At 37.1% G+C, this 13948-nt stretch overlaps 1 protein-coding gene across 1 annotated transcript in view; it reads left to right on the plus strand.

Annotated features, from left to right (window-relative positions):
- The first annotated feature begins 10307 nt into the window (after window positions 1-10307).
- EMCN (endomucin) overlaps window positions 10308-13948 on the plus strand; it is an 81367-nt gene continuing 77726 nt past the window's right edge. Inside the window, exon 1 of the mRNA XM_069485452.1 lies at window positions 10308-10323. Within this exon, the coding sequence (XP_069341553.1) occupies window positions 10308-10323 (16 nt within the window). The remainder of the gene's footprint in view (window positions 10324-13948) is intronic.

Consider the following 13948-nt stretch of genomic DNA (forward strand, 5'->3'; position numbering starts at 1 on the left):
CAGAACATTTTACCAAAAACCTACCAAATATACATTCATCGCATCAGCACATTGAACATTCTCCATGATTGATCATACCTTAGGCCACAAAACATGTCTCAACAAATTTGAAAAAATAGAAATCATACCATGTACCTTCTCAGACCATAGTAGAATAAAACTAGAAATCAACTCCAAGGGAAACACTCAATTCTACACAAGTCCTGGAAATTAAACAACCTGCTGCTGAATGATTATTGGGTCAATAATGAAATTAAGATGTAAATCAAAAGATTCTTTGAGCTGAATGACAAACAAGACACAACCTATCAAAATCTATGGGATTCAGCAAGCAGTCCTAAAGGGAATATTCATAGCCTTAACCACCTACATCAAAAAGACAGAAAGATCACCAATTAACAATCTAATGACACATCTCAAGGGACTAGGAAAACAAGACCAAACCAAAACCAAAATCAGAAGAAGAAAAGAAATAACTAAGGTCAGGGCAGAATTAAATGAAATGGAAAACAAAATTAAAAAAAAATACAAAATATCAATGAAACAAAAAGTTTGTTCTTTAAAAAGATAAACAAAATTGGTAGACCTCTTGTTAGATTAACCAGGAATAGAAGAGAGAGGAACCAAATAAGCTCAATCAGAAAGGAAAAAGGAGATATTACAACTGATACCACAGAAATACAAGATATTATTTGTGAATACTATCAAAATCTCTATGCACATAAACTCAAAACATAGAGGAAATGGACAAATTCCTGGAAACACACAGCTTCACAAGACTCGATCAAGACAAAACAGAACTCCTGGACAGATCAATAATGAGCAATGAGATTAAAGCAGTAATAAAAAAAACACTTCCAAAAAAATTTATTTTCTGCACTGCACAGAAGCTTTTTAATTTAATCAAGTCCTATTTATTTATTTTTACTGTCTCTATGATTGCCATTGGGGTCTTTTTCATAAACTCTTTGCCTAGGCTGATATCTAGAAGAGTTTTTCCTACATTTTCTTCTAGAATTCTTATGGTTTCATACCTTACATTTAAGTCTTTTATCCATCTTGAATTAATTTTTGTGAGTGGTCAGAGATATGGATCCTGTTTCATTTTTCCACCTGTGGCTATCCAATTTTCCCAGCACCATTTATTGAATAGGCCTTCTTTTCCCCAGTGTGTATGTTGTCTGCTTCATCAAAGATCAGTTGGCTGCATGCAGATGGTTTTATATCTGGATTCTTTGCTCAGTTCCACTGGTCTATGTCTCTATTTTTGTGCAAATACCATGCTGTTTTGATTACTATAGCCTTATAGTATATTTTGAATTCTGGTAATGTGATGCCTCCAGATTTGCTTTCTTTATATAAGATTGTTTTGGTCATTTGGGCTCTTTTCTGGTTCCAAAAGAAGTGTAGAATTATTTTCTCTAGATCTGTGGAATATGATATTGGTATTTTGATGGAGATTGCATGAATCTGTAAATCACTTTGGGTAGTATGGTCATTTAACAATGTTGATTCTATCTATCCAGGGGTATGATATGTTTTTCCATAGGTTTGTGTTATCTGAAAATTCTTTCTTCACTGTTTTGGAGTTGTCTTTGTAGAGATCTTTCATTTCTTTGGCTACGTATACTCATAGGTATTTTATTTTATCAGTGGCTCTTATGAATAGTATTGAATCTTTGATTTGACTCTCAGGTTGACTGTTATTGGTGTATAGGAATGCTACTGATTGTATATATTGATTTTGTAACCTGAGAATTTGCTTAATTTATTTATCAATTCCAGTAGTTTCTTGTTGGAGTTTTGGGGTTTTCTAGAGGGAAGGAAAACTCAGTGGAAATCATGCTGAGGAGGGAGAGATGAGGGGATGTGTGAAATCCTACCTAATGGATACAATGAACACTATCTGGGTGATGGGCACACTTATTGCCCTGACTCAATCATTACAAAAGTGATCCAAGTAACCAAAAACATTTATACCCCCATAATATTTTGAAATAAAAAAAGAAACCTAATTGTCACTTTTCCAGGAAAGCTCTGACATATCTTCTTAACTCGGTAAAAATCTTCCACTTACACAAATTCTACTAAATCAGATTCTCAAATAACATTTTCTAATAGCATATAATAGCAAATAGATGTTGAAAAATGACATTTTCTATGCATACTTAATCAATGTCTGCTCTCAGCTACAAGACAACCAATCTTCTTGTGAATATTGTCAGCTTCATGAGAAAAATTATTCTGGTGCTCACCATTTTGTTCCTAGTGCCTTGGACAGTATTGAACATGTAATAGGCATTCAATAAATATGCGTTAGATAAACAAATGAATGAATGCATTTGGCATATTTCTTGGGAGCTTATCTCCTTTTGAAGATTTAGGTATGACTGAAAACTTCAAAATATGGATGACTCTAATGCCCTCCTTATCATCCCTTTGAATTTATCATATCGGTTAAAAGCTGAGATCCAAAGTCAGGTTGTCTGGGATTCTAATCTGGCTTTTCTACCTAATATATGTGGGACCGCTGCCCATTGCTTAATGGTGACCTCTCTAAGCCTCGGTTTCTGATAAACAGAGATGATAATGATAATGATACTGTGCGTACAATTCTTGTAAGTATTATATGAATACATGCAAGTCAGTGGCTTAGCACAGCCTGCCACATAGAAAGTGGTCATTAAATCGTAGCTATTGTAATTACTGACCTTATTTCCACATGCTTTTCTCCTTTTCCACTCATGGATCTTTGCAGACTATTTAGATTTCATCTCCATAGTAGCTTGGTGGAAAAAGTCTTCTGCACCTTTCACAAGAAATCTGGTCCCACCAAACTTATTCTGGTTTTTGTAGTTTTATTGGAGATGTGTGTTTTCACAGCGAATTGCCTAGAGCCCAAGATAGCCTACCCACTCATTGGCCTCAGCCCCACTTCCCTCTTTACAGGACCAACCGTCTACACCTGATTCCTTTCTCCGGTCCCAGACTTGACCCAGCATTTCCCCCATGCAAAGACCCTGTGACTCTCGGTTTTCCTCCAGCTGTTTCTCTGATGGGGAACAGCCTTGTTAATTTCATTTGTCTGACCCCGCCCCCTAAGAACTATGGGGAAAACCAATGTTTCTTTCTCCCACCTTCTAAAACTCTTTCTACTGCCTAGAATACTTCTCTGAAATCTCTTGGCCCTTAAAATAAAGTTCAAGGCAGGATTTTGTACCACCTGGCCCCTTTCTGATCTCCTACTGTGTTTCCTCCCTCTTGCTCATTTTTCTGTAACAACATTGACCTATTTTCATCTGCCTTGAATGCAATGAAATTTTTCTTTTCAGGGCCTTCACGATTTCCCAAATATCTCCCTTTGCCCATCTAAGACTCACTCATCCTTTGTATTTAGAGTTCACACCTATTCCTCAGAGAATTCTCAATGACTAGAATTAAACTCCCTTGTTAGATAGCTTCATTGAATAATAGATATTTCTATTGTAAATCTTATCACAACTATAATTAAATAATTTTAATTCTTAAAGCTTATATATATTTCTATGTTTTAATTAAATAAAGCATTGTTAATTAAATAAAAATAATTAAGATATGTTTTCACATCATTAAACATCTCGAGGGCAAGTACTATGTCTGCCCAGTTCTTTGTTTTATACTTAGTCCCTGGACGAGTGATGGGCTCACAATGGCTACTCAACAGATATTGGCCGAGTCAGCGACAATTTAATCTTTATACTTTTGCATTTTGTTTGACTCCAGTTTTTCTTAGAACTCCCAAATTCTCCACAAGTCTGAATTTTATCTAACTCTTAATCCCTGAGTTTGTTTTGTGATGCTGAACTGGAACCCATTGGTCCACTGGAATCCTCTCAAGTGCTGGACTGGGTATAGGGGTGTAACCAGAAAAGCTGAATCAAGGTCAAGGTTCGGAGCTTGACATTGACCTGCCCAGCTTCTGAGACTTTAGTGTGAGTATTGGACTAAATGAAGACTTCTTGTGTTTCTTTTAGTATAAAAGAGTCCAGCTGAATGATTTCTCTTTGTCTTAAACACTGTCTACAGAAAAAAAAAAAAAAATTCAGTCTTTAGTTCTGTAGATTTAGTTATATGCTCTATTCATCTGATCAAGGGGTCTCTTTTTTGTGGTTTTCCCAGAGAGAACTGAACTTTTTTCCTGTGTGGTTTTGAGTCATTTTTCTAGTTAGCATCTGTAGAGTAAATAATTAGAGGCAACTGCTCAGGAATGTAAGAGGAATTTGGAGATTGTTCTCAGAAACACAGCAGATGAACCTCGTGCAGAGACATGGAGGCTTGGGAAGAGTGAGATTTCCAAGTTGATTTAGAGTCAATAAAGGGGAAGTATCATCTGGCTTTTTGTGTTGACAAGAAAACCAAATCCACTGTAGAATTCTCTCACCGAGGGTCCCTTATCTCCTGTGTAAATTATAATGTTGCAGGTGGAGAATGTCTGTTCTGTCTCTAAAGCACGAGAAGGCTGGACGGCCTCTGCGTGTGCGTGTGTAAGAGAGAACATGAGACTGAGAAGCAGAGACTAAGTTCAGTTTTGTGCCACCCTGAACAGTTTTGGAGACTTTGGTTCAGAGCCACCTCACTTGTAGTTGAATATATTAGACATTTTACTATCCTCCAGTTAGCTCCCCTAGGAAAAATAGGAGCAAGATTTTGTGGAACCTGAAGCTTGTAAAAATGTGATGGTTATTTTAAAGGAAAAGAGGTAAGGTATAAAAGCAATTATTCCTTTAGAATGAGAGAAAATAAAGGCCCACACATCACAAAAATACCTTTTATAATACTTATTTCTGTACGTTTTGACTCTGTAATACTTGATCACTGCTTCACATGGCAAAGATTTTGTAAAATCATTTTCTACAGGGAGAAGAGAAAGCTAAGCAATTGTTCTCAAGCCAGGTTGTATTAATACGTAATTTGCAATAGGTTACGTATAGTTGGGATGTCTATACGTGTGACATATATGCTTGCCTTTTGTAATACTGACCCAAGAAATACAGGCAACGTGGTAAATTCTATTTCTCATCATTCCTATCAGAAATGAAAAAAAATTGCATTGCATTGCATACTTGAATATATGGCATTTATTAAGAGTTTTCCTAACAGAACAAAAGAAACCACATGCTCTGCTTATAACGTGATACATTTGATGATTAAAAGAATTTTCCACAAGCTAGCATCCGATTCCACATATTTCAAACATGTTTTGCTTCCACAGCGTACAAAATTCTAGTACCAAGAGTCATAAAACAAACTAGTGCCATAACCAGACATTTGGCCTTGACCTTTCATGTCCAACACAAAGCCTGTCAGTGCAGTGAGCACTAGGCATGTTCTTGAAAGCCCTGGGACACTGAACACCTAGTCACAACTTGATGACACATAGAAGTGACTGTACACCACATAAATATTAATATACACTGCCAAATCCCATCCAAATTCCTCAACTCAATTTCCCCTTAGCCATACCCCCATGATATCCATTTCCAGTGCTGCCCAGCAGGAAAAGGAAGACAAGGGAGAAAGAGACAGCAATCTAAACTGATTTCATTAAGGCATCTTCCTTTTGCAAATTTTACAACAAAAACATGACTGCGTGAAACATTGCTGACCAAGGAATGGACATAGGCAAGTGAAAGACTCTGAAGCGTAAATTTCATTGTCTCTGGCCCAGATCTGTCTCTGGCGAGTCTCTGCCATCAATCTATGTTTCTTCCTGCAGAATGAAGATGGGGAGAGGCCCCCAGGAGGTGGGCAGGAAGCCTGGCCTCCATCAGAGAGGAGGTTCAGCATAACCTCTTTTAGGGCTGTTTGTCCTCAGCCTTATATTGTATTTTCTAAATCTTTTGTCTCCTGAAAGGTCAAGGGGAAAATGAATTTATATTTGGTTACAGTAGGTGCTTCTATTTTTCATATATTCATCACGAAGAAAATCAACAAAAAGGACATACTGTTTTGGAGGGTTTAATGTTGTTTTCTGTGCATGAAATGATCGCTACCAGAAAAAGAACATGTCTGAAAAAATATAAACCAACGAGTTTCAATAGGCTATGAGTTCTTCTCCCATCCCTAGTGACAATATCTCCCTGATGTTTGTGTTTCTGCTCTACATGTAGTCTTTGTTCTCCAAAAGCCTCAGATCTTTGTGACCATCGAGTAAATAACTTTATATTAATATAAGACAACTACTCATCCCAGCCTCAGTTCTAGCTACAAACAAGTTCTCCAAAGTACATGTTTTGCTGCCTTGCAGTGCTGTGCTTAGCAAAATAACTGAGTCTACAGTTAGTGGTACTTTGTTTTTTTTATCAAGTAAATTCACTAAGTCAACATTTAAGTAAACAGAACCATTCCCTTTCCTTTGCTCCTCACTGATATCTCAACACTTGCTAATGAGCTAGAAAGGAGTACGTGACACAAGGCTGAAGTCTTGGCTATTGATGGCCGCCCTTCTTTTGGAGCAGATTTAGAATGTCCAATATGGATTGAAATATCTCCAGGAAAACTACATTGATTCTTGTCAAGTGAAAAGGGATTGGTTCTCTTAGTCGCTGACAAGTCTCAGGTTCCGCATAGAATTCACTCTCTGTGAGCCATAGGGAAAACAAACAAACAAAAAAAACCCATACATGTTAAAAAAACAAACAAAAAAACCCTACAGCTGTGCCTTCAAAACTTCAGCATGCATAAGAATTATCTGGGTATGCCACTCAAAAACACCATGTTTTTTGTCCTACTCTTTGAGATTTTGACTATCTATTCCAGACTTGAAACTTACACTCTTTATTTATTTTAGAGACGGGGTCTCAGTCTGTAGCCCAAGCTGAAGTGCAGTGGCCCAATCATAGCTCATTATAGCTTCGAACTCCTGGGCTCAAGTGATCCTCCTGCCTCAGCCTCCCGAGTTGCTGGGACTACCGGCATGGGCCACTACGCACAGCCTGCTCTTTATTTTTTAACAAGCATTCCTGGTGATTTAATGTCTGTAATTTACCACTACACGCGGAAGCACTATGCTATAGTATTTCCAAGCTCAGTTGACAAACCAGAACTCTTTTGATGGCTGTTGCTCAGATCAGAGTTAGATTTGGTTAGAGTCCAACACATTAAGCAATCCTAGTGTATAAGTGTTGAGTGTTTTTTCTGTCTCATCTTTCCACATCTAAAAGTTCATTCTAGTGTTTGTTTATTGCTTCTTTTTATTTCTAGTGTTGTAATCCATTTTAAAATTGTAAAATACTGAATTAAAATATTTTTCCAGCATTAACATTGGGTATTGGAGTAAGGACTTGGTGTGAATAAATGTTGTTTTTAATGATTGGTTTCTAAATCACTTCCTTACAATTTTTATCTTTTCATGACTTCTTGTTCTCAATGTAGTTTAAATTGTCCTCCAAAAAGCAAGTAATCCAATGAAAGGGTATAGCCACTAAGATCAGTTGTGTCTGGCCTCCTGTGGAAATTTGGCACAAATCATAAAAAATTCAAATCAGTTATTGGAAATTCATAGCTACTTAGTTCAAGATCAGTATCAGCAATGGGGTTTCTAAAAGCTTATCCTGGAAGTGCAGAAGGAGAAGGTTGCAAGGAGAAATTTCTGTATAAAGTACCTGATTATGATGCAAGAAGTGATGTACCCATTGCTGAGGGCCATGGTGATTGCAAGAATGTTGTGCCTGGCGTTTTTCCTTCCTCACAGCCTGCAGCCAACTTCCACTGCAGGTATTTGTGGATGTTAACAAGAACATAAAACAAAACCCATTATTCTTTAGAAATAAATGATTTAACAAATCTGGGTTTTAATGGTATAGCACGTAAGGAAACACAAAAAAACTGGAAAAAAAATTCAGCATTGGGAAATCATCAGAATTTATAAACATAGGAAAGCAATATTAAAGAAAAATGTGAACATTTTCATTAAATTTCAGAAATCAAGGCTTAGTGAGCCATTCTTGAAGTTTAAAATAGTTATTTTAGTGAAAATGGAGAAAAGAAAGCAATGTGTTCCACATAGTCCAGTAGATAATAAAATCTAGGATTTTCTTGCTGTGACAAGAGCAACAACAACAATAAAAATAGAGATGTTATCCTGTGATACCGAGGCAGGACTTTCACAGAAGCACAACTTTGTCGGGACATGGTGATTCAGGATCTGGCTTTCAGTTTAATCCCCCCAGAAACTCAGATTTATCAGCTACGGAGAATTAAAATGAACTAGTCATATTCGGAAGGGACTGGTCATATAGAAACACAAATGTTAACTTATTGATTTAAATAGAGCATAATCACTGCTAAGGTGATGGCTCAGCATGCTATTTTTCCAAGAGGATATTTCTACTTGGGTAGCAAACATAATTAGAAGATTGTTTGAGCAGCATGAAATAAAACATGGCATCATTAAACTGATGGGAGAGATGCCTTTGTAATGGAATCCACCTTGGTTACTCTGTCTCAAACTTAATAACATCTCAGTCAAATAAAGTGGAAAAACTTCTAAAACCACTCAGAGTATAACCATTTCTTCAAGAGTTAGAGGTGTTTTATTCTTGTTCAATAAATCAGGATGCAAATATAATGAGATTCAGAAGGGGATTTATGAACCATTATTAAAGGCCACATGGAATGTCTGGAATTTAAGGGCTCGAAAATCTTAAAAACTAATTATGTCTTCCCATAGACTGGACTCATTGCCACTTGAAAAGGAGAAGCCAGGTTTAATTAGCTATGAGTTTGACTCATATAAATGGAAACTTTACCACTTAAAGTGGTACAAATTCTGTAAAAGTGAGTTTCTGAAATATTGTTGCTGCTTTTTAATTTTGAACATACTGATATTGAGAAGGCTTGCTAGGAGTCAGGAACACCTATAGAATCTTAAAGTGAAGGCTTTCCGGGTGGATGCTGACAGTGATGACCAGGAAATGCAGCTGCTACCTTTTAAATAATAGCAATTACATATTTTTTAAAAAAAAATTTATAATGATCTTTTTATCATTTTGTTTATTTCAGCATATTATGGGGGTACAAATGTTTAGGTTACATATATGGCTTTTGCCCCGCATGAGTCAGAACTTCAAGCATGTCCAACCCCCAGACAGTGAGCACTGCACCCATTAGGTGTGAATATACCCATCTCTTCCTCCCCCTCCCACCTGCCTGACACCTGATGAATGTTACTACTATATGTGCACATTAGTGTTGATCAGTTAATACCAATTTGATGGTGAGTACACGTGGTGCTTGTTTTTCCATTCTTGTGATACTTCACTTAGTAGAATGGCCTAATACAAGAGGTGCTAGATCACCATTGTTTTTGTAGCTGAGTAGAGCTCCGTGGTATACATATACCACATTTTATTAACCCACTCCTGTATTGATGGGCACTTGGGTTGTTTTCAATAATGATCTAAGTCAGTAATTATTAACTGAGGGTGACCATGAGACTCACCAGTGGATTCTTTCCCCCATATATATCCCTGGTCCTTACGCTATACTTCTAAATAGAAATTTCACCGGTGAGGCTTAAACATACATGCTTTTGAAAAGCTCAGCGGGGTGATTCTGAGCTAGGATTAGAGGATAAACATGGGCAAAACTTACAGTGTCAGGCCAGTCCAGGATTATCATAATTTGAAACCTCATAAGACAGGAAGTTTGGATTCTATGGTTGGAAATGTGCTCAAATGCAACACCCTCTGCTTGTGAAAGCGATTACTATGTCATTTCCTCTGACCAAAGGCTGGATTTGAAAGGAGGAGTCCCAGCTTTGTTGTTCGTCCAAGCTATTTTTATGTTTAGTTATATATGTGGGGTGGGAAAATACTAAACCAGTGCTAGTTTAATGAAGTTGAAAACATGTGTCGCAGTTTTGTTTGGTGATGAAATGAAAATAATTTATTTTGAGAAGCTTGATGGAGAAACTATTTGCATTTTTTGCTAAAATTTTTTTGCATTCTGGGAAGGTGGGAAATTTGATACAGGCTGTGTTCTTAATTATTAACATTCTGCTTCTAAAGCTACTTGTATTGCTTTATGAAACATTTTCTTAATTTTCAGCAAACTTAAAAAAACTGTATCTTATTTTTACATAGACACTGATAGATTTTAGAATGCTTTTATTCCAATCATCTTCATTTGTTGCAATAATACTGTGAATTTGATAGTTTCAGAACTAAGAACTGACATTACCATTTTAGAGATGGGTAAACTAAGACTCAGAGAAAAAGTTATTTCTATTCTAGTGTCATGTAACAAACAGGACGGGACTGTGAAGCATGCCGACTGCTTCAGGTAATTTACATGTATGACTCTCATGCTTTTTTCTGACGGCCCGGTAAGAAAAGTATTTTTTTTCTCCACTTTAAAGAAGAGAAACTAAGGTTTGGAGCGTTTCATTAACTTGTCCTCAGTCACATAGAGAAAATGGTATTTGCTCTGAAAGACATCATGTTCTCATGATATGCTAACTCTTCTAAGTAAAATGAGAACATCTATGTGATCCATAAGGACCAGCCTGGCCCTCTCTCCTCTGCAGCTACCTCCTGGACCACTGTGAGCCTATATTGGGGCTAGAACCCAGCTAAGCCCCTGGCATGCCAGCACAGCCCAGGAATTGAGACACAGCTGGGAGAATCTGATCCTGTGGGGAAGCTGAGAACGAAGCCTGGTTGTGAAACAGAAGTCAAGAGCCAAAAGGTGATCAGTGAGCCTTCCACTGCGTTTTATTACTAAAGGCAAAGTGGAGCAGGTGATGGGGACAGGGGAACAGAAGTCACTATAAGATCTTCCCAAAAGGTTAGGAGCAGAGCTGAGAAGTTAACGTATTTGATATGAAAGGTTGATTATTTTTTGTCAGGCACTATGCTAAACTATGGAGATAAATTACCAAGACAAAGTTCTGCCATGGAGAAGTTTACTATCTAGTGTCAGAGGCTGATGGCGTCCAAAATGTGTCACCGATTCAGTCTTTGTTCCATCAAATTAGGATTTTCGAGAGAATGTAATAGGACCCTGTACCGGTCAGGATAGGCTATGCTATGCTTCAGTGACAAACGTGAAAATTCAGTGACTCAATGCAATAAATGCTGGTGTGTTGCTCATGTAAATTTAGAGCAGATCTTTGGTGTTGGGGTCAGGGCATCCGCTCCACACACTCAGGGACTAGACTGCACCCCAGGAACACATGATCTCAAAGGTCAACATGTAAGTGAAATAGAAAACATAAAGAATCCACATCTGCTCTTCTATGCATGTTCCTTGCGGTGACACACGTCACTTCTGTGTAAAGACTCTGTGCAGAACTGGTCACGTGGACCTGCCTACTGCAGGGAACTGGACGTTCAGTGAGCAGCAGAAGTCTTGGTTATAGATCTGAGCCAGTTTTGACAAGAGTTGACGGTGGAGGGTGTAGAACATTATCGTCTGGGAAATGTCCCCACAGGTTAGCAGAGCACTAATCTGAGACACAGCACCCATAGGCAGCACCCAACTAAACTGGCAGTAGGCAGAGGCCATTCCAAAGGGCACAGGCCAGGCTAAAAGTCAAAATGCTGGAAGACTGTAACTAGAGAAGATTGGGAATGAAATATAGACAAAGAGCAAGAAGGAATTTCTTAATCCTTGAGGATTAGCCCAGGACCATTGGTAAGGTATCACTTTCACTGACATACGTGTACGGAGGGGTGTGTTAGGAGGAAGGAACCAGTGTAGACGCCCCATTTCTAATTGCAAGTTTATATGTTTCTATGAACACCAGAAAGCTGTGCCTGTTGGCTCTCTTTGGGAAAAAAAAAAGAAAAAACAGCTCTTTTTATGCCTAAAGATTCTAGAAGTTGAAGGTTCGTTTGTTTGTTTTAATATGCACTTTTAGAAAATTTTCTGGAATATTACTTAATCCTCTAAACAACATTGGAAAGTGGACAGGGTGTTTACCCCATTTTTTCATGGGGAAACTGAGGCATAGAGAAGGCAGATAACTCAGTCAAGTCTCACAGGACTAAGGGAGAGAGTCAGGATTTGAATTCAGACCACACACTCTTTGCCAGCTCATGAGGTCACCACTTGGCTTTCCTGTCATTTAAGATGATTTTATTCACAGAGAAGAGCTGACAGGAAGAAGGCAAGGATGGAAAGGGAGTTGAATTTGAGGGCTTAATAATGGCGCCACCCGAATAAATCTCAGTGCCACCCAAATAAGCATAAATCATTAGTGTTGGAGTCTTCATTGTACAGTTTCTTCTGTGTCAAAAACGTCAGTGACAAACCTTGATACACGCTTGGAAAGAATTCTGAGTTTGCTCTTGCACAACCTCAGGGTAGCTTATCTTTTCTTTAGGGGAGGAATTCAGAAGACAAATTGTGAAAAAAAAAACACACAAAAGCAAAGACACGGTTTTCCTCTCTCGGGCTAGAGTGCTTTAGTTCTCTTCACATATTCTCTTTTATTAAAGTGCTTTCAAATTACACACTTCCTAATAATGAAAACATTCAAGCAGATTAGAATAAAAGTATTTAATAATATTAGTACATGTATAAATACACATTCAAATATTAAGTTAAACAAAAAGTATCAGGTCAAAGAAAAGTTTTTGTTTTTTTTTTGGTTAAAAGACAGAAACAATATGTGTTTACCCTGGATAACCTTTTTAAGGAAAATATACAAATATAAGATAAAAACCACCCATATTTCACTATCAGGAGATAAACAGTGTTAGCATTTTCTATTTTTTTCTTTCTCTATGTATATGTGTGTGTGTATATATAGATACATATATACATGTATATTCACATATAGACATCATACATGCAACAAAATATCATAAATATAGTTCCACATCTACAAGAAATTCTTTAATAGTATTTTGTGACACAATAATATTCCATTTTGTTCCTCAATAAATAATGTTTTGACAAATTTTTTTAATAACAGAAACTTCAATGAACATCTTCACTTTTAGAATAAATTCCTGAACAAATAATTGCAAGTTAAAAGATTGTAGTTCTCTAAGAATTTGATGTACGTTGCCAAATCACACGTCAGAAAGGTCATAACCCAAGAATAAGATAGTGACTTTCTTTGAGCATTCATCAACAATGGGTATTGTCAGAAAATATACCTAATTATATTTGAAAGACACAACACATTGTCTCAATGTTTGAATACTTATTTCTTTGGTTTCCAATGAGATGAATATATTTTGTGTATCTTGTTGGCCTTCCATTTCGTTTTTTCTCTTTTGCCTATTTTTTAGTTGTAGAGTCATTGTTTCCTACATCAGAAGATATTTTTAAAATAAAATACCCTGTCCGTTTAAAAATTTTTACAAAATTTTTTATTTGCCTTTCAATCTTTATTCTTTTGTTTTTTTTTTTTTTTTTAAGATGCATTTTCTTAGTTTTTGTTTATATTTCTTATTTTTTTTTTTCATCTACAGGTCCTCTGTCTTTTAAGTCGCCTTAATAGTCTATCGTCAAGCATTCTTGGAGCACGTATCTGGTCTACTTCATGCAAACACACAGCAGTCAGAGCTGAGAAACCCAAATGCCATTGAATCCCTGCAGAAATGAACGTGACCCGCATACGTGGTGACCCACAGCCAACAACCCCAGCGTTAGAGCACAGCGAAGAGCAGGAAGTAAGGCCATGTGACTGCTGACTGTGATTTCCACACATCCACACCCTGATTTATTTCTGGAAGGTCCATGTGACATCCACTCACATATATTGCTATCTTTATATTCTCCGGGATATGCAGAATAAAGTCCAACCCCAAAGGCTATCTGTTTTAGAAAATCAGTTAGAAGAGGGTGAGATTCAGTCTCGCTTATGCACAAAGTAGAAACTTGGCATAAGTTTCTGACGCTTCGTATAACTTTGGGTCAAACAAGCCAGTGTCTTTGGGTATTCAGAGCAGTT

The sequence above is a fragment of the Eulemur rufifrons genome, chromosome 13, assembly GCF_041146395.1.
Source record: "Eulemur rufifrons isolate Redbay chromosome 13, OSU_ERuf_1, whole genome shotgun sequence".
In the NCBI taxonomy this organism is placed as follows: Eukaryota; Metazoa; Chordata; class Mammalia; order Primates; family Lemuridae; genus Eulemur; species Eulemur rufifrons.